At 36.4% G+C, this 23,599-nt stretch overlaps 1 protein-coding gene across 33 annotated transcripts in view; it reads left to right on the forward strand.

The window, feature by feature from the left end:
• CDH18 (cadherin 18) overlaps positions 1-23,599 on the forward strand; it is a 948,807-nt gene that overhangs the window by 867,861 nt on the left and 57,347 nt on the right. For all 33 annotated transcript variants that reach the window (XM_072757177.1, XM_072757194.1, XM_072757200.1 and 30 more), the window contains 2 exons: positions 5,829-6,082; positions 18,968-19,104. In XM_072757177.1, the coding sequence (XP_072613278.1) occupies positions 5,829-6,082; positions 18,968-19,104 (391 nt within the window). The remainder of the gene's footprint in view (positions 1-5,828; positions 6,083-18,967; positions 19,105-23,599) is intronic.

A 23,599-nucleotide genomic window follows, 5' to 3' on the forward strand; every position in this document is an offset into this window, starting at 1 on the left:
GGAGATCACGGCAAACAATTCTGAACATTAAAATGAGGGAATATTATATTGGGGAATACATCATCTAACCAATAGAGCTGTGGCACCAATTACCTGAAATCCATGTCTTTTCCTTACCTCTATGGCCCGTAGCTGCAGAGTGGAAATTTCTGAACACCAACCCTGGGGTCTCATCCTACAAGCGGCTGAATTCGAATGTAAATTGAATTCCCAACCATGCTGGGATATTTTCTTCCCTGGGAATACCGGGGAAGTCACAGGCTTTGGGACGGATGAGGAACAGATTATATTCCCTAAAGCCCTGAGACAGGTCAGCCCGGGCAAATTTCAGACTCTGTCTGCAGAATTGGGAGAGAATAAATTACTGTTGTGTCAAGCCACCTCGTTTGTGGTAATTTGTCATGGGAGTCCTCAGACACTGAACACGTGAACACAAAAACCTGATAAACCAATAGAAAAATATTAAGCAACCTTATTTCTGAATATCTACAGAATCATTCTAAGCACCATTCCAGTAAAACAGAGCACACCACAAGTAGGATGATCCCAGGAATGTTTGGATGGCTTAAGGTTAGAGAAATAAATATCTTACACTGAATCATATTTAATTATCTTCTGTGTATGCCATTCATTGTTGATGTCAGCAATTTCTTATGGTCAAAGCTCATTTAATTTCTTTTTTATAGTTGAGATTTGTCAATACATATCCATGTTGTATTTGGAGTCATTATGTGTTTCTTTTATATTTAATTAGCGACTCTGATTGTCATGACTGTATCATAGTTAACATTGCCAGATAAAACTCAGGACACCTAATTAAATTCTAATTTCAATCAAATTGTAATTTCTTAACTAAGCATGTCCCATGCGATAACCGACACATTCTCTATCAAAAATAATTTCAGTTTACTAAATTTGGTAATACTAATCATAGCATTTCATAAATGTGAGTGATATGGAAGTTTGTGTTTGTGACTCACAGAGCTTGAACCACAACTGAACTTGTCTAGAGAATTAAACCCAAGGCAAAATCTGTGAAAATGCAAAAAAAAAAAAAAAAAAAAAAAAATTGATGGTGTTCCTGAAATATTTCTTCCCAAACATTAATATTATATTAGTAATCTCCAGTAGAATACCTTTGTCTCCTGCTTACTTATTAAACGCTAAACTGATAATCCATACTTACATTTTTCCGAAACTAGAAAGTTGAAGTAGTTCTGCAGTTTTGTTAAATGAAATAAACTATATTTAAATTATAAATTCTATGCCCTACACAATATATCTTGGTGAGGCAAAATTTATGGAGTAGATAATGGGTGAGCAGACCAAATTATCAAAGACTTCCCTTCCGAAGTCTCTTCAGATAGCTCTAAAAGGAAGAACTCTCCTCAATATTTTTATTTAGCTTGAGTGTTTTGATCACTGTTTAGTGTGAATGGTGTCAGAATAGAGTAAGAAAGTCCTAAAAGCACAAACGGTTGGTATTTTAATATAGAACTGGAAAAAGATTCTTATTCTCATCAACAATACCCTCTACCAAGTTCATAAGCATTGCCTCATGTGTGTGGAGTTATTTTGTATCTGTTTTTGTTTTGTTTTAAGGCAGGAAAAATGTACTCAGTCATTTAGCATCTGCCTTTGACTTAGGTCATGATCCTGGGGTCCTGGGATCAAGCTCCGCTATTGGGCTCAGGGGACCCTCTTCTCCCTCTCCCACTCATGCTCTCTCTCTCTCTCAAATAAATATGTTTTTTAAAAAAAAACGCAAAAAAATCTATCAACCAGACATTTCATGTTTTTGCTTTCAGTGGTAATTCAATGGCTTAGGACATTTTCTTCCTTTCCTTTTTTTTTTAAGACTTCTTTATTTATTTGATAGAGAGAGCATAAATGGGGGTGAGGGGCAGAAGGAGAGGGAAAAGCAGACTCCCCACTGAGCAGGGAGCCCAATTCAGGCCTCCATCTCAGGACCCTGAGATCACGACCTAAGCTGAAGGCAGATACCTACTGAGCCACCCAAGCGCCCCTCCAGCTTTTTCTTTAATCATTTTCCCTCCACTATCTCACCAAAAACAAGCTTTAGATGAATAGATTTCACCATTCCTGATATACTGTATTTGATATGATATTTTTAGGTTAAAATATATGGTAACTATAGAAAGTACAACCATAAGCAGAGTTCTAAATAAATTACTAGGACTAAATGATTACTAGGAAATTGCTGGAAGATCAGTTTAAAATATGTGGTTACTCAGCCATTAGAAACGACAAATACCCACCATTTGCTTCGACGTGGATGGAACTGGAGGGTATTATGCTGAGTGAAGTAAGTCAATCGGAGAAGGACAAACATTATATGGTCTCATTCATTTGGGGAATATAAAAAATAGCGAAAGGGAATATAAGGGAAGGGAGAAGAAATGTGTGGGAAATATCAGAAAGGGAGACAGAACATAAAGACTCCTAACTCTGGGAAACGAACTAGGGGTGGTAGAAGGGGAGGAGGGTGGGGGTGGGGGTGAATGGGTGACGGCCACTGAGGGGGGCACTTGACGGGATGAGCCCTGGGTGTTATTCTGTAAATTGGCAAATTGAACACCAATAACAAATAAATTCATTATAAAAAATAATAAAAATAAATTTAAAAAAAAGGAAAAAAATAAATAAAATACGTGGTGATGAGTATTTGGACAGCTTTGCCAAAATTGGAGAAGTAGCAAAAATGATAATCCTAATCTTAATCCAATATCTATATACTGTTGTAGTTTTAATGCAAAATAGTTACTTTATATGCTATCTATAATCCTACCATTCAAGAAAAAATGGTATAATTTCTTCCCAGTTTTTCTATATTTGCAATTTAGCACCAAAGATTTTCTACATAAGTTAAGTTGTTAAAATATTTCCATTTCCATTAATTTATTTGCTTCTAAATCACTGTCTCCACCTTAAGTAATCTTCTCATTCCTTAGTGGCTCTAGCTGGATCCCTGTCCATCCATCTGCCATCCATCTTGTAGTGAACAAGCCCTACAAAATGATTATCCCTGCCTTGGGATAGTTAAATATATAGTAGGTAATCATAAGCATGAAATCATGTGTCCACATAAACAGCCTGTACCTTAGCAGCAAGTAGGCTAGTGTTAAGATAAACGACATCTAAGTTGCCAAGGGACCTGCTAAGACAAACCAAGAGATTCCTGTCATATTGAATGCACAGCTTGATAATAATATTTGATGGTGTGGAGGTGGCCAAAATTACCCCTATGTATTTCACTGAGAGTCACAAAGAGGTAAAAGCCTACAACAATGAATGAATGGAGATGACTTTTAAAATCCAGTGTGATAATGAAGAAAAGATGTTAAACATTACTAGTAAACAAACCCTGTGTTTTGTTTTGTTTTGTTTGGTGTTTTGTTTCATTTTTAAGGTCTCAAAAACTCAAGTCCAAAGAGAAGACCCTCAATCATTATAAAGTTTACCAGATGCAGGAGGTTGACTCTAAAAAAATTACGTTGATCTAAACATATGTTGCTTTCCATGAACAAAATACCTGGATTCTGATAGCTCGTGTTCCTCTGCACCTAGCAAGGATCTTATTCATCCACCCCATTCCTAATAGGCAGCAAGTGGGTACTGTTTCTAGAATAGGCTATTTAAATTTGGATGAGATTCACTGAATTAGTTAAAGACAGATTCTCATTTACTAATGTTAAGGGGAGAGAAATCAAGGAAAGTGAAAGGGCAATTTATTTCTAGTTTAAGTTCCCTCAGAAGGAAATGACTCCTGATTGGTGGTCATAAACTGCAGAACCAATTAATTCTTTAAAATATATGCCTAAAACATATAGTCAATTATCATATATAAATGTGTATATATGATATATGTGGTCTACTTTGAAGAATTTGAGTCTTTAAGATTTTTTACATTTTTACTTTACCTTATAAAAACTTGTAAAATATTGCAATGGCCCAGTCTCATGCATGTCCCTGAGATGTATGAAGAGGATTCAGGTTCTTAATATCTCATTTGGAAATTAAATGGTTGTTTTTCCTTCTATGCAATCTTCAGTCTCTGGGAAGGCCAATTTTCCAAGGCAATTCAGGAGAGATAAGGGGAATAATCATCAGGAGGATTGATCGTTCTGTTTATAAAATCCCATTAAGGACACTCTTTCTAATCAGCTTCTCCTTGGCTCTTTGAGTAAAGAAAATTATCTGAGTTTCTCCATGGGAAATAATCATTCTCTGATGCTGCCAAGAATGAATGCTTCAAGACTGAAGCGTGCTAGGGTAAAGTTAGTGGCAGAAATAGGTATGAAAAAATACTCGGTTTCTTCATGTAAATATTAATCAGGAAAGTATCAACAGATACTTCACCAGGCACTGAAAAGGCTGACATCTGGCTCCTTTGCATCAACATCACTATGAAATCTCTGACATTGTTAATCCTAAATCGGAGCTCATTTTAGGTCAGGGAGTCTACTCTATGCATCATGTCTAACACTTCACATTCAGTAATATGAAAAAGTACTTCCTCTTACGAACAATACCTAGCTGCTTACAGGTACCCCTATTTCTGATTTTATATCCTTATTATATCCTTATTATTTTCATAGTTTCTAGTATGTTTTATGACATTAAATATACAGTGATATTATTCTATTTACTATTTTATTTTCTATATTAGGCCATGTAGGGGCACCTGGTCTAATATAGAATATAAAATATTTAGGCTGTCGGTAAAGTGTTTACGCTCAGCTTGGGTCATGGTCCCAGGGTCCTGAGATCAAGCCCCACGTGGGGCTCTCTGCCCAGCGGGGAGTCTGCTTCTCCCTCTCCCTCTGCCCCTCTCCTGCTTGTGTGCTCTTTCTTTCTCTCTCTCGTAAATAAATAAAAAATATTTATTTTCTTGAAATTTTTATCCCTTTGGACAAAACACTGAAGTGATGTTATTCATTATTCTAAGTTGAATTCATGACTCCTACCTATATTATCAATAGAAGAAAATTATATATTTCCTGGGTGATTTTAAAAGAATGAGATAAAAAAAAAAAAACCTAGAAGGATTATGAGAAACTATTGATATGGACTCAAAGATTTAAAAAAATGGCATAAACAAAAAATAGATTATAATTTAAAGAACAAAATTGATCAAAACATCATAATATATTAAAGAATATGGAAACAAAACAAATATATGAAATGGTATTATCAGCAAAACAGAAAATAAATACAATTAAAACAGTAAGCATAAGATTCAAAGTCTATATAAAATATTTTGCTAAGATCTAAGAAAATAATGTTGAATTGAAAACTTAAAAGTTTATTAGATTGTAAAATAAAATATCAAGTTTAAAATAAGCAAAGTAAAACTAAGATGATGATAGGGTAAAAAAATCAATGATAGCACATAAGCTGTTTAAATGCAAAACAAAAATATGTTTTTTAAAATTAAAAAAATTAGTAGCAAATATTTTAAGATTGTTAATGCAGACTGAAGAGAAGATAGAGGTTACTAGAAACTAAGAGAGTCTCCAAAATGGGGTTATTTTTTCGCCTATGGGAAATATGTCTTTGTTTCTAGTTATTGTCGTATTTATGGCTGTGAAAAATTACAGTTGATTCAGACTTGACTTCTCATGATTTTTGCTTTAGATGTTATTGTGAAGACAAATTGCATAGCTTGTTGATAAATGATAATAGATTGACTGAAATCTATCCATGGATGTTATAAAAAAAATGCAGAGAAAAGTGCTTGTTTGAAATGTAATGGCTAGTCGTACTATTGGAAATCTTATATATTCTTTTTTTTTTTTTCCACACAGCCACTGAACTATGAAAAAAAGAAGTCATATACTCTCACCATAGAAGGAGCGAACACACATCTTGATTTTCGCTTTTCTCACTTGGGTCCTTTTAAAGATGCCACCATGCTGAAGATCATTGTTGGAGATGTGGACGAACCACCGCTCTTTTCCATGCCTTCCTATGTCATGGAAGTCTATGAAAATGCCAAGATTGGGACTGTTGTTGGCACAGTTTTGGCACAAGATCCTGACAGTGCTAATAGCTTAGTAAGGTATGAAATGCTCTAATCTTGTAGATGTACAAAGATTTTTTACTGCCTCTCATAATACTTTAAAATGAATAAAATAAAATGTGAAATATTTTATTTCTATGTTATTTTCTACTAAGGTAATTAAATTATAATATTAATTGATTCTTTTTTCAGTAATGTAGTGGGTGGGTTTCTGTCAAATTTAGAATAAATGTAGCTATGTCCTTGAATGTGGTTGACTCTTGAACAACATGGTCTTGAACTGCACAGGTCCACTTATAGATGATTTTTTCCTGATAATCCTATTGCAAATGTATTTTCTGTATGATTTTCTTCAAATTAATTTATTTTCCTTAGCTTACTTTGTTGTAAGAATACACTATCTAATACATATATGAACTATGTGTTAATCGACCATTTATGTTATCGGTAAGGCTTAGTATTTAAGTTTTGGGGAAGTCAAAAGTTACACGTGGATTTTCAACTGTGTGTGGGTGGAGGAGGTCAACACCTCTAAATCTTGGGTTTTCCAAAGGTCAGTTGTATATTCTTGACCACACTGGTTACATTTTTCATTTCACTTAAAACACGTGAGCATAAGTGAATGGCAAAGTTACGTAGAAATATTTAACTACAAACTCGAGAATTTTTAGTCCTTAGTGATAGGAAGCATAGCTAAAGTACGGAATAAGGACTTGGGAGTTATACTCATCTGTGTCTCCTGGTTCTGTCACAATAGTTTTGTGCATTTAGGAGATCATCTACCCTTATCTGTAAAAGAAGATTAACATCTATCTCTCAGAGTTATTGTGAGACTGCATAAAACAATGTTCATGAAATGCTAAACAGAGTTGCTTGCACCTAGTAGTCACTCAGTAAACTCTAACCTGTCCAAGACACCATTAAATGCTATTTAGAGAAATACTTACTCCCTGAAGGTGGGAAGAGCAGGGCGGGAAATCTGGTGTCTTGATTTACAAGACTCTTTAGTTACCTTGTATTTATACCCTTGCATAATCCTAAGGTCCTAGATAGTTTGAAATCTATAGCAAATGTGTCTGCTTTTCTCCTGTCAAGTCCGTAGTCTCAGATGCTTCATTTATTATCTTTTTCAACAGGAGCTATTTATGGCAAATATTCTCCTTGATATCGATGTAATGTTTGTAAAGGGGTTCAATTTTCTTTCATATAAGGATTATAATTTCAGTCAAGAAAGAAATGCCACAGCACCCATGCATGGACAGAAACAGTCTTCTGCGCACTACCGTATATACTCAGCAATCCTATTCCACCTGCGAGTGCAACAACCTTGTCCATTGATAACCCCTCTGTCACAATGATAGCAAGGGTTAAGCGTTGCTTGAAGCTGCAGGATAGGCAAACTATACAAAATAATATGCATAAACCCAAGTATAGAAATTGATCTCTGATTAAGGAATGGAAACATAAGACAGTAAGTTTAGTTGTCAAATGAGGGAGAAGTGCATTATGCTTCATTATTCCATGGAATACCGTATTTCAGCAATTTTTTTTGACACCTAATGATAAGTAAAATTCTTCTAACAACGTTAAAAACTCTAGCAGTGTAGAAGATATTTGTAAGTGTGGCCATCCTTTACCAAAAGGAGACAACACACTTTGAGAAAAATATTTCATGTTCTTAGTTTGATGTGAAGATAGTTGATAAACATTGGTAAGACTTCTTTTAAAAACTGAAATTTGATATTAATGATGTATTCTATAATTTATTTTTATGAAATAACAAATTATCGAAGAGGGTTAGAATGTATGTTCCAAAAAACTAGACTAAAGGGATGAAAAAATGGAGTCAGTGTTGTTCAATGTACCCTGACATGCACAAAATAACGCTCATTCCACAGTGAACAGGGTTCTTGCCCAAGAACAACCCCCTACACATACCATCTTGGCAATAACTCAAGACGTGTTTGGTTGTCACAACTGAGAGGGGAATACTGTCACCGGTGGGTAGAGGTCTGGGATGGTGCTCTAGCATCCTACAATTCACGAGAGTCCCCACAACAGAGAAGGAGCTGGTCTAAAATATCAGTAATGCTGAAAATGTGAAGTAGATCATACTGGGTTGTCCATTGGACTGGAGGAGTAATTATACTCATGGAAAGAAATTCTGAAAATATATTTTTGGGGATCACATACCAGTATGTATGTTTTACATACGTGTGTAGCCATATGGATGTTACAACATACACAGTTCATTTAATAAAATAAATTATTTGTATATAATTAATTCCCCCATGATATTATCAATTGCCTCAATAATGGCTCCATATTATTAGAAACTTTTTTATTTTTATTTTTATTTTTATTTTTATTTTTATTTATTTATTCATGAGAGGCATAGAGAGAGAGAGAGGCAGAGACCCAGGCAGAGGCAGAAGCAGGCTCCATGCAGGGAGCCCGACGTGGGACTCGATCCTGGGTTTCGAGGATCATGCCCTGGGGCGAAGGCTGACACTGAACCGCTGAGCCACCCGGGCTGCCCTATTAGAAGCTTTTAATTGAACACCTGCTCTGTGACATACATTCTCCCAGTTTCTGGGATGCGAAGATGATTGACATATTGTCTCCAAATGCTAATATTGGGACGTACAAATCCATCAGCATCCACATCATACATTATCCTTTTTGTTTTGTTTTGGTTAAAAAACTAAAATGAATCCTTCCAAAGCTGCCTTAAAATAATTAGACTCCATAGCTGCTGTTTGGGGGCATAATTTACATAATATTTATTCTTGATTTTAATAAAAATGTGTCATTCACATAGGCCTCTAGGTGTAAACAGTGAATAAAAAATAGAAAACATTAACAAACACAAAAGCAGGCTATACCTCCACCTTTCTCAGGGACCAAATGTTTGTACTAATTAAGGAAACGTACTTTGAAAAGATGTACCTTGCAATGTGCCCTGAAATGCAATTAACTCCAAGTTTGTAGAATTGATAATGAAAGGGAGTTTGAGTTTACAGGCATCTGTGCAAAGCTTCCTGACTTCAGTCTTTGTGTTTCAATTTTCTAAACTATTAGTAAGATTCTTCAGATTTCTGAGAGCATACCAGGTCTAGCTTTGTCTCTTTTAACTCAAAACAAGGATGTGCAATTTGCAGCAACATAATCATCACCTTGTATTTTTAAAATAAAATCAGAACCAGGCTATTTACTAGCAGAGAAAAAAAAAAAAAAAAACTTGATTTAAAAAGGCTGTACTCACTTTCCGATGCATCACAAATAGAATTCAGGAAATCCCCTACGTAGCTACGGAGAGACAAGCAATCCTATGCTGGACGCGAGAAGCTAGAAAGCTTTCTAGAAATGTGACCTTACATCATGTGACTATTAAAAAATAGGGGACACAACATCTGAGAATGTAAAGGGACTTCAAGATGATGGAGGCAGCTCGGTTCTTGGAAAGATGCGGATATCTTAGATGGAGGAAACCGAGTGACTCCCATAGCCAACGAGTCAGAGAGGATGGGGAAGGGCCTGGCCACTTTACCATGCTGCAGGAAAGGCATGAAGACTCCTGCAGATTTTTTTTTCCATTTGGGGGCTCAAATATACCTAAAAGCCTAGGGTGTGGTGGCACCCACCCCAAATCACAGTCCTGACCCCAGGAGAAGAACTTATTTCCTGGGTGGGCACACATAGCTCCTTTAGCCCTGGAATGAACACATGAGGCCTGGCTTAGGGAGGCTTTGCTAGTCTACTGACTGGAGACTAAAGGCCCACATAGTTTTCATGTAACTTTTTCAAAGAAATAATAAATGCTTCACATGGTTCCAGAGCATTCTATTTTTTTTTTTTTTAAGATTTAAATTTATTTATGAGAGATGCAGAAAGAGAGGCAGAGACACAGGCAGAGGGAGAAGCAGGCTCCCTGCGGGGATCCCAATGTGAGACTCGATCCCAGGACCCCAGGGTCACGCCCTGAGCCAGAGGCAGATGCTCAACCACTGAGCCACCCAGGGGCCCCGGTTCCATGGCATTCTAGAACTCAGGAGTATCTTAGTCACTTGGAGGCATGGATAACAAAGGGAAGCATAATTTTTTGCATGGAGATTTTACTTCTTTAGATGTTTTTTTTTTTTTTCTTTTTTCTTTTTTTGGATCAGGATCTTGGTTCAGGAAGTTTAAAAGCTTTCTAAAACAACTGTGTGCTACATGTGTTGCCCATTTTATTAAGCACAATACAACCAAGTGGCAAATGGTCCTTGTGTTTTCGTTTGTTTTGGGGTTTTTTTGTTTTTGTTTTTGTTTGTTTTGTTTTTCAGAAAGATTATTTTCTGGCTATATGGATTGTGGAGTATTTTCCATCCTCAAAATAAGCCAAGGGAACCTTAAATCTTTTAATGAATCTAAGCTATACTCCAGGTGTGTGACTTTTTATTAAATTTAAGATGAGGCCACGTCGCTTTAATATCCCACGGGGGGTGTATTGATTAAGCTTTATCCCATCTATTGATCATAGTCAGTAAAACTTATAAAAGCTGCAGTTTGGGAGGCAAAAATCTCAAATAAATTTGCTTTGCCCTCACATTGTGTATCTACAAGTATCTAAAATGTGGCAACTGAAAGAGGTCTATACTTTTAGCCAACTGATGTTTCTCTCGGTAAATCACTGTGAAAATAGATTTCCACTACATACGTTTTAAATTAATTTCTTATAGTGACATGGACAGGGCATAATGAGAATAATAGGTGCCTCTGAGAACTAAAATTTTGTTATTGAAATGTGAAATAGCATTCCAGTGCGTTTTCACATGGCGAGTAATTATCCGGAGTTTATATCCTCATAATCAAAGGGAAACTGAATGGCCCATGATGAACTTGGTAATTGGCTTAAAGTTGCTTCTGTTAAGGAAAATCCTTGAATAATTATCGAGACTGACTGTTTGCTATGGTCAGAACTTGTCTGCATATTTGTTGATCCACAAATTCTAATTTGAATGATGAATTTCCATCACACTTCAGTGTAACGCATTTTCTCTACTTAATGCATTAATGCACACACCAGAAATAAATGATGCATATGTTGTAGACAGAAAAGAGAGTAATTGTAGGAATAAAAATTATTACTCAGAATTATAGATTATGGTGGCAACTTTGCAAGAAGCTCTCCTATGCTAAATGGGCCCTTGTATGTGTGCCGCTGTGATATAGGTAAGATTTGCAAAGGGAACTGGTCCGTTTGAGGGTCCTTAAGGACTACGGACAAATCTGAACCGCCCCAAAATAATTGCACTTTCATCGATTTCGCCAGAAGATTACCAGTTCCTCACGGGTAGTACCTTATTGACTATTGATCATATAATTTTCCAAATAGTGCTTAATGTGGATGTTACCTGGATGATTGATTATTCCATGCAGGGTGCAGTGAGCGCATATAGATAGAGGTGGTAGGGACATAAGGGTGTGTCATAATCATGTCAGAGTAGCCTTGTATCTGCCTCAACATTTCCTCCCACATGTCCCTCCCTTTGGCCACTTATACCTGTAGATTGGTCCAAGGCATTAACAAAATATACTATGGAATGTCACTATATTACATATTAAAATTGTATCTGGAACGATGAGTTCAGTGAAATACTGTGGGAAGTATAAATGGATCTGCCCTTTTTTTTAGTGTTTTAAGTATCTCTCAATGACAGAGGAAAGTAAGCTAAGCACTCACTCTTTAAGAAAAAAAAAAAAGTTTGTTTCCTAAATCTAACAAATTTCAAATATAATATTAGGAATGTGTATGAAGGATGTTAGTAACCCACAGAAACTATCTCTATATGAAAATATACTGCTCTGAATAAGTGAAATATGAGGACTTACTGGCCTATGTCTACCAAAATGAATATATATATATATATATATAAAAGTAAAAGCTGCTATAGGATGCCTTAATTAATTTCACATTAGGTATCAACAGGTTCTTCTTTATATTTGTTGAATAATTGATGTATTGATTTATTTATTGATTGATTCACTGATGAAGCAAAGTCATACACCTATGATATAATGGATGAAAGCAAGAGTTTTATTCTCATATAGTTTCCAAATAAAAATGACCCGTATGCTCTGAATAAGGAATCATAAATAATTTAATTTTCGGATAGATTTTTTAGAAACAAACCGAGTTCATGCTGTTTGTACGGAGACCCTTGTTCATTCCATAATAATCCTTATTCAGATCTCATTGTGCTTGCAACACTTTGTCAGAAAAAAACAACACAGGAAAGAACTAACAAACAGAAAAGCAGCACTTAGCATTCGTGAACCTTCTCATCTAAATGGACTCAAGGTTTCCAAGGGAACAGACCTTCGTAAAAGATATTAAAGCAAGATATTTATCTATGAAGGCCTATCATTTGATACTCAGACGTAAAATGGTTTAAAAATGACTCCGCTTCATCCTCACAATAAAATTAGGATGTGGGTCATATCTGCATTTGGCTAAGAAAGGAAGTTCAGGGAAGGTGAGTCGGTGATGGAGTCACAGTGGTCTAGCTCCGTGAGCATCACATTCACTTGGTTTCCAAACCTGTGCTAATTCCCTCCCTGCGTAACACCGTCTCCACACATCTGCTAGATCTGTTTTAGACACAGACTAAATAAATGAATAAATGAAGGCCAGGAACTACATCTTGTAATGGAGAAGAAGAATACAGATGTTTCTCAGTGGCCTGAAGACGTAACGGTCTATAAGGTACCTGAAAATTGGGAATTTTGTTCTTGTTACAAAGGCCCCATACGCATTCTTCTTTCTTTTCTGTGTATCTTCAAGAGCCGGTGTAGTCGGCCTTGGAAGGTTCACCTCTAGTCATCGCTGCTGCAGAGTAGTTACATTTTCCCCCGGCTCACTGGGTGATGTGATTAAACCAATCTTCATTCCCCACCTACGGATATTTTATTTCACTGCAAGCTCTTGTCACCCAAGCGTAACACTGTGTGTTCGGGGCAGGAATGTTGACTGGGCATCAGGGCACGGGTGAAGGAAAGAACTTCTCTGTGTGTCCCCTGTACAAGCTACGACAGGAAGCTTCTCTGTCCTTTTTCTCTTGCTAACCTCGTAGCCGGTAGGGGAACAGTGGTCGGAAAAATGCCACTTATTTCTGCAACCAGATGTGAGATCTCTCTCCCTCTCTCATAAAATTACTAAATTTTCTCCTTCCTAGATGATGTATAACGCGCCTCTCTCTAATGCTTATACTTCCAGACTGATCGAAACCACTCCTGAAGTCTTGTTTCACTCAGAATTTTACTCTTGTCTCCTATTTTAAACTCTGAATATCGATCATGTTGGTTTGCCAATTCTTTTCTTTTCTGTCTGTTTCCCTAACTAAATCATATCCAATTCCCAGGTCTTATTATTTCCTCTTTTAAATATCCCTCATTTTTTTCCTTGTGTTCCTTCAAATAAATACATTAGAATGAATAGATAAAGCCTTAAATATTATCTATCATTTTTTTTAAAAAAGAGAGGTTATAAATATTACCGAATGGACCTAAATTGTATTTTAATCACTTGACCTACCTGGCTCTGTAATGTAAGATAAAATTCTTCATCTCTCTGTACCTCACTGTCCTCCTTTGTAAAAGGGGCTATTAATAGTACTTTTCCCATGCAGTTGATTTGAGTTTACATTATAAATATTAGTTCATTAACTAATTATATAGAAAACACTTAAAATATGGTACACCGTGAGTGCTCCATAAATGTGAGCTTTCTTTATCTCTTATGGTTTTTGTGAATAACTCATGTCTGAGTGGTCCCTCCCTGTATAGTCTTATACGAAGAGAGAAAGTAGAATTCAAGGAATAATATTTTTAAACATCTTGCCAATTTACATATACTCTTGTCTCAGTTTGCTCTGGTTTATTTTTTATAGCAATGGATAATAATTTCAAAAAAAATTCTCAGAACTCTATTTTCTCAGATGTTATCATTAATCCCAATTTAGAACTAACAGCATCCACACAAATGGATTACTTGACTTTATGCTTGTTAGATATCCCTAAAAATGTCAAATTAACATTAGCATTGTGAAAATTCTAAGTATTTATATATGAGTTCATAAAGTGTTAAGATGCTGTGTTGACCTTTTCGAAGGTTTTAAAAAGGAAACATATGGATTTTATTATGAAAATATTTTTTAAAATTACCTACTGAGAATATTTTCATCTATTTTTTATTTGTTTGATAAACAATTTTAGGGATCCATGCTATATCTTAATCTTAAATAATTAGCACTGGATAATTCTACATTTAAAACCCCAAATTAGTTTTAAGTAGTTTCTTTTCTCTTACATTTCCTGTTTGGTTTTTTGTTTTGTTTTGTTTTCCAATTTGTATTTGTATGGCTAGGCAGAAATCCAGGAATAGAGTAAAGCAGAACTATTTAGTTCTACTTGAGTTAAAATTCAATTGCAACTCCACGTTCAAGACTCTGCATCCAAGCATCCCCTAATATCTAGCCCTTACATTGTAGATTTCCCAAGAGAGTTAGGTCGCAGAGAAAGGAAAGAAGTAAATAACATGAAACTGAAGACACATACCTAGCATTATACCTACCACTTCAAAAAAATATTTGAACATCGTTTTTTTTTTTTTTTTTATACAAATAAAAAGTATTTTTACTCTAAATGTATTTAGGCATGGCTGCTAACATTTACATTAGAAAGTCTGTATGACGTGCCCAAAGGAGAACAGATTGCCCTGATATAAACACTGTGCATTTCTTAGTCCTAATTTAGCTGAGAAATAGAAGAATTCCAATATTTTTAAAGACTGTTTATTCAAGAGAGAGAGAAAGAGAGAGTACCCAAATGGGGGACGGGGGGGCAGAGGGAGCCGGACAAGCAGACTCCCCACTGAGTGCAGAGCCTGATGCAGGGCTCAATCCCAGGACGCTGCCATCAAGACTTGAGCTGAAATCAAGAGTCAGACACTGAGCTGCCCAGGCATCCCCCAAGTTTTTTTTTTCCAGACTGATGGTTTTGCAGTGATCAGATTTCTAAGATGGGGCCTGTCATCCTGTATTTCATAGGGCCGTGTTGAGAACGGTGTAATCTGAGCTTCACAGAAAGTCGATGTAGGAAATTTTGGAATTGAATGTGTTTTGACTTTAGATCTAACTTTCCAAATCAAAAGTCGTGGTTCTTAGGGTACCGAAAAGAATGGAAAGTATCTCTAAGACAGGTTAATGACAACTCACTTTAGAGGATGGAATAACCAGATTTCCAACTGATGACATTTTAAAGGAAGTAAGCATTTCTGTGTGACAAGACTTCTCATATCTTTGAAGCAATCCAGCCCTCATCTTCAGCATCAGGGCCTCCAGAAAAAGAATATTATGCGAAGGATCTTTTTGTGATGGGAACTCAAGTCAAAATCAGTTCACCCGATGCTTTGGGAAAGCCCAGGGACATTGGTCTGTCCCACTCGGATCTCCTGTCTTTTCTCTGAATCAGATTTGCTTTATACCTGTACCTCTTCCCATTTAAGTTCCTTCTTTATGTTGAACTTTCTTCAGTTGGCATGCAGTTATTTTTAGAACAATCTGTGCAAAATGGCCTATTTCTTGTTTTCATCACGCAGCTGTGAGGGTTATATTCTAGTTCTTTAAGGTGTTATTTTCATTAAATGGGATTTCTTAGGATGCTCTACAGTTTCGATCTGCATGATGCTATTAATATCTTCCGTCACGCGTGTGCATGTGTATCCACAGGGTGTTATAAGGTTTCACATCTGAGCACGGTGCCTACTTACTCTTTTAACACATTACACGTAGGAGAGGCATGGTATCGTACTTCAACTACATTTATACTCTGTTCCAGAAAGCATGATGAATTCCAAAATATTCCCATGAGCACAATCACCTATCCTTTATGATTCCCCAAATTCTGAGATTTTCCTCACGCCAAAAGGGAAGAAGTGTCTCTATTACTTTCAATGGGAACTCTTGGATTTGTTATCGGGAACCCAGTTCTCCTCACCTTCTCAGAAGTTTTACCTCTTTACGTATTTCACTCTTTCAAGAGGATCATTCCCTTCAGCAAAGACAGTGCTTACTATCCCCAATATAAGAAACAGATGATTTGTTGAACCACTTCTCTGATAATACCAGGCACCATTTTTCTGATATTTGTTCTCAGGTAAAGATATCCTATAAAGTGTCTCTTGGGCTTGGTATATTAACTTTCAATCTACTCTTGAATCCACCATTAAAAAAAAAAAAAAAAAAAAGAACAGTTTGTATTTTAATGAAACTAGTGTTTTCAAGGGAACTAATGATGTCCATCTTCCAGATCCGATCAACCCTTACTAACCTCACTCAACCGCTTCAGGATCCAGTGTATTGTTCACTTGAAATACTCTCCTGTGCCCTAACACTAACATTTTTCCTCCTTCCTTCCTTCCATCCATCACCCTTTGCGAGCACCTGCTCGTGTACAGATGGGAGATTGCTCTAGGCTCCAAAGGTTGGGCGCTATATCGCTCAATATTTCACTTTTCTCCTACGGTTCTCTCCCAGATGAAATCGGGCCACTCCCACCACCTTAAATTTGGGCTGATATCTCTCCAATGGATGTTTCCTGTCCAGAAAAAGCACTTGAACTCTGCACCCATATGCAGTTCTCTACTTTTAATTTCACGTGCTTATTGAGTTGGCTCCTAAGGCATAATGTGTTCAAAATCATTGAATTCTCTCAAATCCTTTCTCTCCCAAAGGGAATTGTTTGTTTGTTTCTTCTACCTCTATCCAGCTCAGTAAACAGGCTTAGCAATTACATGGTAGATCAAACACACATACACACGCAAAAAACAAACCAAAATGTTTTATTTTGTATTTCCTTTATAATTTCTCTCACTTACTAATGCCTCTCCAATAAAGAGTTCTACAGTCTGTATCCTATATATAGCATTATTTTATGCAGTTCTGTCCATTTTCTTCCTTTTTTTCCACCTATGTTCAATGTGACATCATTTCTTTTCTGAAATTCTTTAAACTGTCTGCAATCTAAGAAAGTAGCCATTGTGAGGTTGCCTGGGGGGCACAATTGATTAAGAGTCCAACTCTTGGTTTCAGCTCAGGTCATGATCTCAGGGTCCCGGGATCGAGCCCTCTGTCAGGCTCTGCACTCAATGTGGCATCTACTTGATATTCTCTCCCTTTCCCATGCCCCTACCCCTGCTCATGTTTGCTCTGTCTCTCTCATTCTCCCTTAAATGAATGAAGAATGAATGAATGAATAAAGTCTTCAAAGTAGCCACTGTGATTTTTCTGGAATAGAAATAGATATGTTAGTTCCTTTGTTAAAAAATTCCCCTATTGCTTTTTTAAAAAAAGGCAAGGACTCTTTAGCATGTGCTACGTGGATTGCTTGTCCTGCCCCCAGCCACATACCTCATCCTTTCCTGCCTTGCCACATTGAAACATACATTGTTTTTTAAAACAAATAGAGATCTGTCTTTAATTTGCATATTTCCACTTTGGTTTCCTGTATTTCAGATATTCTTCCCCTAGTACTTGTACCGAATTGATTCATTTTTGTTCTGCAGCGCTAGATGAAACGTTACTTAAGCTGAGATTAAGGAAGAGGAGAAGTATTAGAGATTAGGAAAGAGGGAAACGTTCTTCCTTAAATAGTTTTTAGAAAGTTTGAAAAATAGTTTTTAGAAAGTTTCCAGGGCATAGGATGATTGTTTGCTATATTTTTAATTCATATTTATGTTAGTAAACTGTTGCTGGATAATGTAATTTATAACCATAGCGTATGTGTCTGAGCTAGCTGAGGATCAGCTGAACGAGGCTGGTTTTTGTTTTCCAGCTCTGCTTAACTCCATGCATTCAATCATGCATCTGCTCACTTAGTAGGTAGCTCTACTCTGGGATGGGGCACTGAACTGGGACAACTTTGTCCTTGTGTCTCTCATCTTCTTTCTGAGACCAGTGGACTAGTCCCAGCACATTCTTTTTTTGTGTCAGTGGAAGGACATAAGAAGGAATAGGCAAAGTCTTATGAAACCTTGTCCCAGATAGAGAACAAGACACCATCCCTCTCAATAATGATGATCACTTTAGATCACTTTTCATCTCATTCTCTCTCTTTTTTTTTAAGTTTTTATTTAAACTCCAGTTAGCATACAGTGTAATATTAGCTTCAGGTGTACAATTTAGTGATTTGACACATAAAGACACCCGGTGCTCATCTATTTCCTCAAGTAGGCTAGAGGCAAAATCTAATATGAGAAAGCTCTGCAAATTTTTATGCATTGGAGAGGAAAGATGATGTGTGGCCAGAAATGCAACCTGCCTGTCATTCAGTTGTCTTTTCATTTTTTCATTCAACAATGGGGCTAGGTGATGGAGACACAATGTTAATTAATTGAAATGTTTTGGTTTTGATTTATATTTATCTTCAAATATCAGCTATAATGAAACTCCAGGATAAATTAATATCTGACATCTCCTATTATCCTAAAAATTTGTACCTGTAGCAATGAGAAGTTTAATTAAAGGTTTAGGTTTTTTTTTTTTTTCTTCCAATGTACTATAGACTTCCCAGAGGCAAATTTTGCCTTTCCCTTATTAAACCTTATGTTCCTACTACCTACTGTGCTATTTATGGAATTCAGAAAGGTGTTTTTTATTTGAATTATTAATGAAAATAAATATTAAGTATTGACAGATAAAAATAATTAATGTCCATCCGATGCAAAATATAAAGTTGCCAGGCAAATCCTAAAAGTCAACTATAGAAACTAAAAATATGTATTTAAATATTTGAATATATTTGATCTAATCCTGCCCAAGTTTTAGTTGCACTTTCCTCCTTCTATTATGAGGCAAAAAGAAGAGTTATCTGTTTTTTTCCTAGATACTTCATTGACTACAGTGCTGAAGATGACAGATGTTTCAACATTGATGCCAATACCGGAACCATTAGGACTACAAAGGTTCTTGATAGAGAAGAAACTCCGTGGTACAACATTACAGTTGCTGCTTCAGAAAATGGTAAACTACTTTATGTATCATAAAAAAAAATGTCACTTGTACATGAAGATTTATACAGAAATTCTCTCGGGAGCAGGGCTCTCACCATTTTTATTTGTGGTGCCAGCATCTAGCATCTAGCAGAGTATAGAGAACTTATTAGATGCAGTTACTCATTGTCAGATGCAGGAATAAATCACATACTTTTTCCCCCTTTAATCCCAGCATACTGGTGGAAAATTGACATCACTGAACACTTCATCCCATCCCTGAGTCAAAGTATCTGGTTTGCCTCCTAACTGTGAGGCCTGCTCCGTGGGTTGTTTCCACTGCTTGCCTATCATGAACAACACTGCTATGAGCATTAATATGAAAGTTATTTGTAGCCATGTTTTAATTTCTTCTGGGGTGTATAACCTGAAGTGAGATAGCTCAGTCACGTAGAAACTCTGTATTTAATTATTTGATGAACTGCCTATTTTCCAAAGGAGCTACGTTTACATACCCAAAGGCAGAAGGGGGTTCCAACTTCTGCATATGATTACCAGTATTTATGGTTATGTATCTTTTGATTATAACCATTCTAGTGGGTGTGGGCTGATGGATCCTCATGGTTTACGCACTTTCATGATGTCCTCTGTTACCAATCAATAATTAGACTGCTCCAGCCTTTTATATCCTGCTTGAATTTTTATGTTTTTACATCTGCAAAATTAGCTCAAGTGGCTTCCATTTAGATAATTTTTTCAACACAACATTCTCTTTGAAAATAAGCATTCACTAATTACTTTTAAATGAGTGTTATAAAGAATACATGAGTGGGTTCATTTATGATCATTCTGGTTAATTTTCATTTTCAAAATAACCAGACTAGGAGTAGAATTGCATGCTCTTTGTCACCTAATGACAATTAAATGACTGTTAAATGGTAAGAGCTCATTCAACATTAGTTGAAAAAATAAAGGATTAATGGATTAATATATCCAAGAAATGATAAGGACATTGAAAAGATTCAGAAAAGATTGTGCACTTTTGGGGAACAGGCTCTGTGTATAGAAGATGGAAGGAAAGAATCCCTGTTAGGAAAAACAAACAAACAAACAAACAAAACAAAACAAAACAAAACAAAAAACAAAACCATGAACTTACTTTAAAATAATTGCAAATTTAATCCAGTGGCATTTCATCAGAAACCATACATTAGATTCTAAATCTTGTCTCATCTCAGTCCAAATATTTGCATCAAGTAGAAACTAATTTGCAAATCAACATGAGTTTATATATACCATGAAAATTATATTATTTACAATGATCATTAAATGCTCATTTTTACTTAAGTAACATATTAAATATATACTTAATAAGTTCGTTTTTTATTCTATTTGTTAGTACTTTGTGTGACAAATTAGCTAATACATATATACTAAGTAAAGCAGTAGAGTAGATCATATACTGTATTGTAGCCTTAGGGACACCTCAAAAAAGCATTGCTAAAAATAATGTAATCCTAATTATAAATAGATATGTAGAAAGAAAGAACAATAGTTGATATTTTGAAGCCATCTTGGAGACTTGTTTAGGGAGTGCACAGTCGCACACTGATTGCTTGGCGTAAATGCCTTATTAAATATCACTGGGGGCTCTTCTACATACCGTTGTTTGTAAACATTAACCTCAAATGCAACCACATTACCAAAGCACTTACTATCATATCCTGTTCTGGGAATGTTCTTGCTGTTTTTCTTATCCAACTGGATTTTTTAAGGCTGTATTTTTTTTGTAGAGCAGTTTTAGGTCTACCACAAAATTAAGAGTAGGTGCAGAGATTTCCCAAACAGCCCCCACACCTACACATGAGTAACACCCTCCGTTATCAACATCCTCCACGAGAGTGGTAGACTTGTCACATCTGTGACACATCATAATCCTCCAAATTCTGAAGGTTAGTTTAAGTCTCATTCTTGGCATTCTGTGGGTTTAGACAAATGTACAGTAGTACATATTCATCATGATAGTATCACATACAGCATTTTCCCTGCACTGAAAGCCCCATGTGTACGCTTATTCATCTCCACACACTCTGATCTCTGGTATCCACTGATTTTTTTTTTTAACTGGCTCCATAGGTTTTTCCTTTTCCATATAATTTGGATTATACAGTTTGTTGCCTTTAAGATTGGCCTCTTCGGCTAGTAATCAGCATATTTAAAGATCTTCCATGGATTTTTATGGCTTGATAGCTCATTGCTTTTTAATACTCAATAGCGTTGCATTGTCCAGATTGTACCACAATTTATGTATCCATTCACCCACTGAGGGACATCTTGGTTGTTTCCCAAGTTTGGGCAATTCTGAATAAACGGCTATGATAAAAACATTCATGTGTAGGTTTTTGTCTGGGTGGAAGTTTTCAATTTCTTTGGGTAGATACCAAAGAGTGTAATGAGTGCATCATATGGTAAGGGTATATGCAGTTTTGTAAGAATCTCACAACTGTTTTCCAAAGTGGTTATCCTATTTTGCCTTCTCACCAGGAATGGATGAGAGTTCCTGTTGCTGCACAGCCTCATCAGCCTTTGCTGTTCTTAGCGGTCCCCAGATTTGGGTGACTCTGAGGTATAGAGTGGAATCTCACTGTTGCTTTGATGTGTGTTTCTCTGATGATGAACACATGGAGCATCTTTCCATACACCTATTTGCCATCTGTATGTCTTCTTTGATGGGGTGTCTGTTAAGGCCCTTGGCCCACTTTTGAATCAGATTTTGTTTTCTCATCAGTCAACTTTAAGAGTTCTTTGCATGTCTTAGAAAGTAGCCCACCAGGGATCCCTGGGTGGTGCAGCGATTTGGCACCTGCCTTTGGCCCAGGGCACAATCCTGGAGACCCGGGATCGAATCCCATGTCGGGCTCCCGGTGCATGGAGCCTGCTTCTCCCTCTGCCTATGTCTCTGCCTCTCCCTCTCTCTCTATGTGACTATCATAAATAAATTAAAAAAAATTAAAAAAAAAAGAAAGTAGCCCACCAGATGTGTATTTTACAAATATTTTATCCCAGTGTATGTCTTGTTTTCTCCTTCATTTGACATGGTCTTTTGGAGAATTGAAATCAGGTGTTTAAAAACCCTCTTAATGTAAGTTTCTGAGGAACTTGGTGTTCTATGGAACGACAGAAGTTAATATTTTAAAGAACTTTTTTTTTTTTACCCTACCTAGAGTGCTGTGCAAGTAAGAGAAAGGGGCCCCTTCTGCACAGATGAGCAAGGAAACAGGATTCAAGAGTAAATAAAGCAAACCAGTTCCAGGCACAGGAAAAGAAAGGAAGACAAAAAAAAAAAAAAAAAAAAAAAAACCACGAAAGGCCCTTCTTGCAGATGAACAGGCCACATGCTAATGAGAGTATGAGGTGTCATTTAAAAAAGTGTCTGGGCCTCTGAATGCAGCTCTTATTTGCATGGTATTCAATTCTGCTTTCTTTTATCCTTTGATTTTCAAAGTGACTCTACAGCTGCCCCGTCATGTGCTGAAGGCAGAAAACATGAGTCTGATCTATGATATACTTCCTGCTACTGCTAAATACACTTGATAGCAATCTTGCTTTTGTATGGTGTACTTGTGGAGACGTGCCGTCCTAATAAGATTCTCTGAAAGAGAGAGGACAAGTATGATTTTCATTTTATAGGTAAGGAAAATGAGACTCAAACAGAATATGAACCTGAATAGTCTGGCTCCTAGATCTATGCTCCTCCTAATATGGACCCTTAGGGAAGCTCCTACTCATTGAATACCAAGTTTGGGTCAGATATTTTAACTGATCAAAGTTTATTTTATTATTTATCTCTAAAATTCATCCTGTGGAAGATTATTTCTGTGATTTCAAAGAAGACACTGAGAATCAGATGAATTCCATGAGCTGCCTTCGATTAGAGAACTAGAAAGTACTGTATTCTCATCACATATCACAGTTCATTTTTATTTTATTTTTCTAAAATTTATTTATTTGTTTGCTTGTTTATTTGAGAGAAAGAGAGTGAGAGAGAGAGAGAGAGAGAGAAGCACAAGCTGGGGGAGCAGCAGAGGGAGAAGGAGATGCAGGCTCCCCACTCACTAAGCAGGTTGCCCCATGTGGGGCTCCATCCCAGGACCCTGAGATCATGACCCAAGGTGAAGGCAGATGCTTAATGACTGAGCCACCCAGGTGCCCCACATATCACAGTTCTTGAGGAATAGAGCTATCTAATAAAAAACCTGGAATATTTCTGTGCAGATAATAATGCCTTCCCTCCATGTAATCTACAATTCAGATAATTAGAAATTTCTATTACATTTCTGGGTTTCAGTAACAAATGGCCACATGATTTCCAACCTGGGGGCTCGAACTCACGACCTTGAGATCGAGAGTCACATGCTCTACCAACTGAGCCAGCCAAAGGCCCATTTAGTCTAGTAATTTAAATGTTATATTTTTTAAATTTTTTTAAAGTTTTTTTTAATTTTTATTTATTTATGATAGTCACA

This window comes from Vulpes vulpes, chromosome 4 (genome assembly GCF_048418805.1).
Source record: "Vulpes vulpes isolate BD-2025 chromosome 4, VulVul3, whole genome shotgun sequence".
NCBI classification, from domain to species: Eukaryota; Metazoa; Chordata; class Mammalia; order Carnivora; family Canidae; genus Vulpes; species Vulpes vulpes.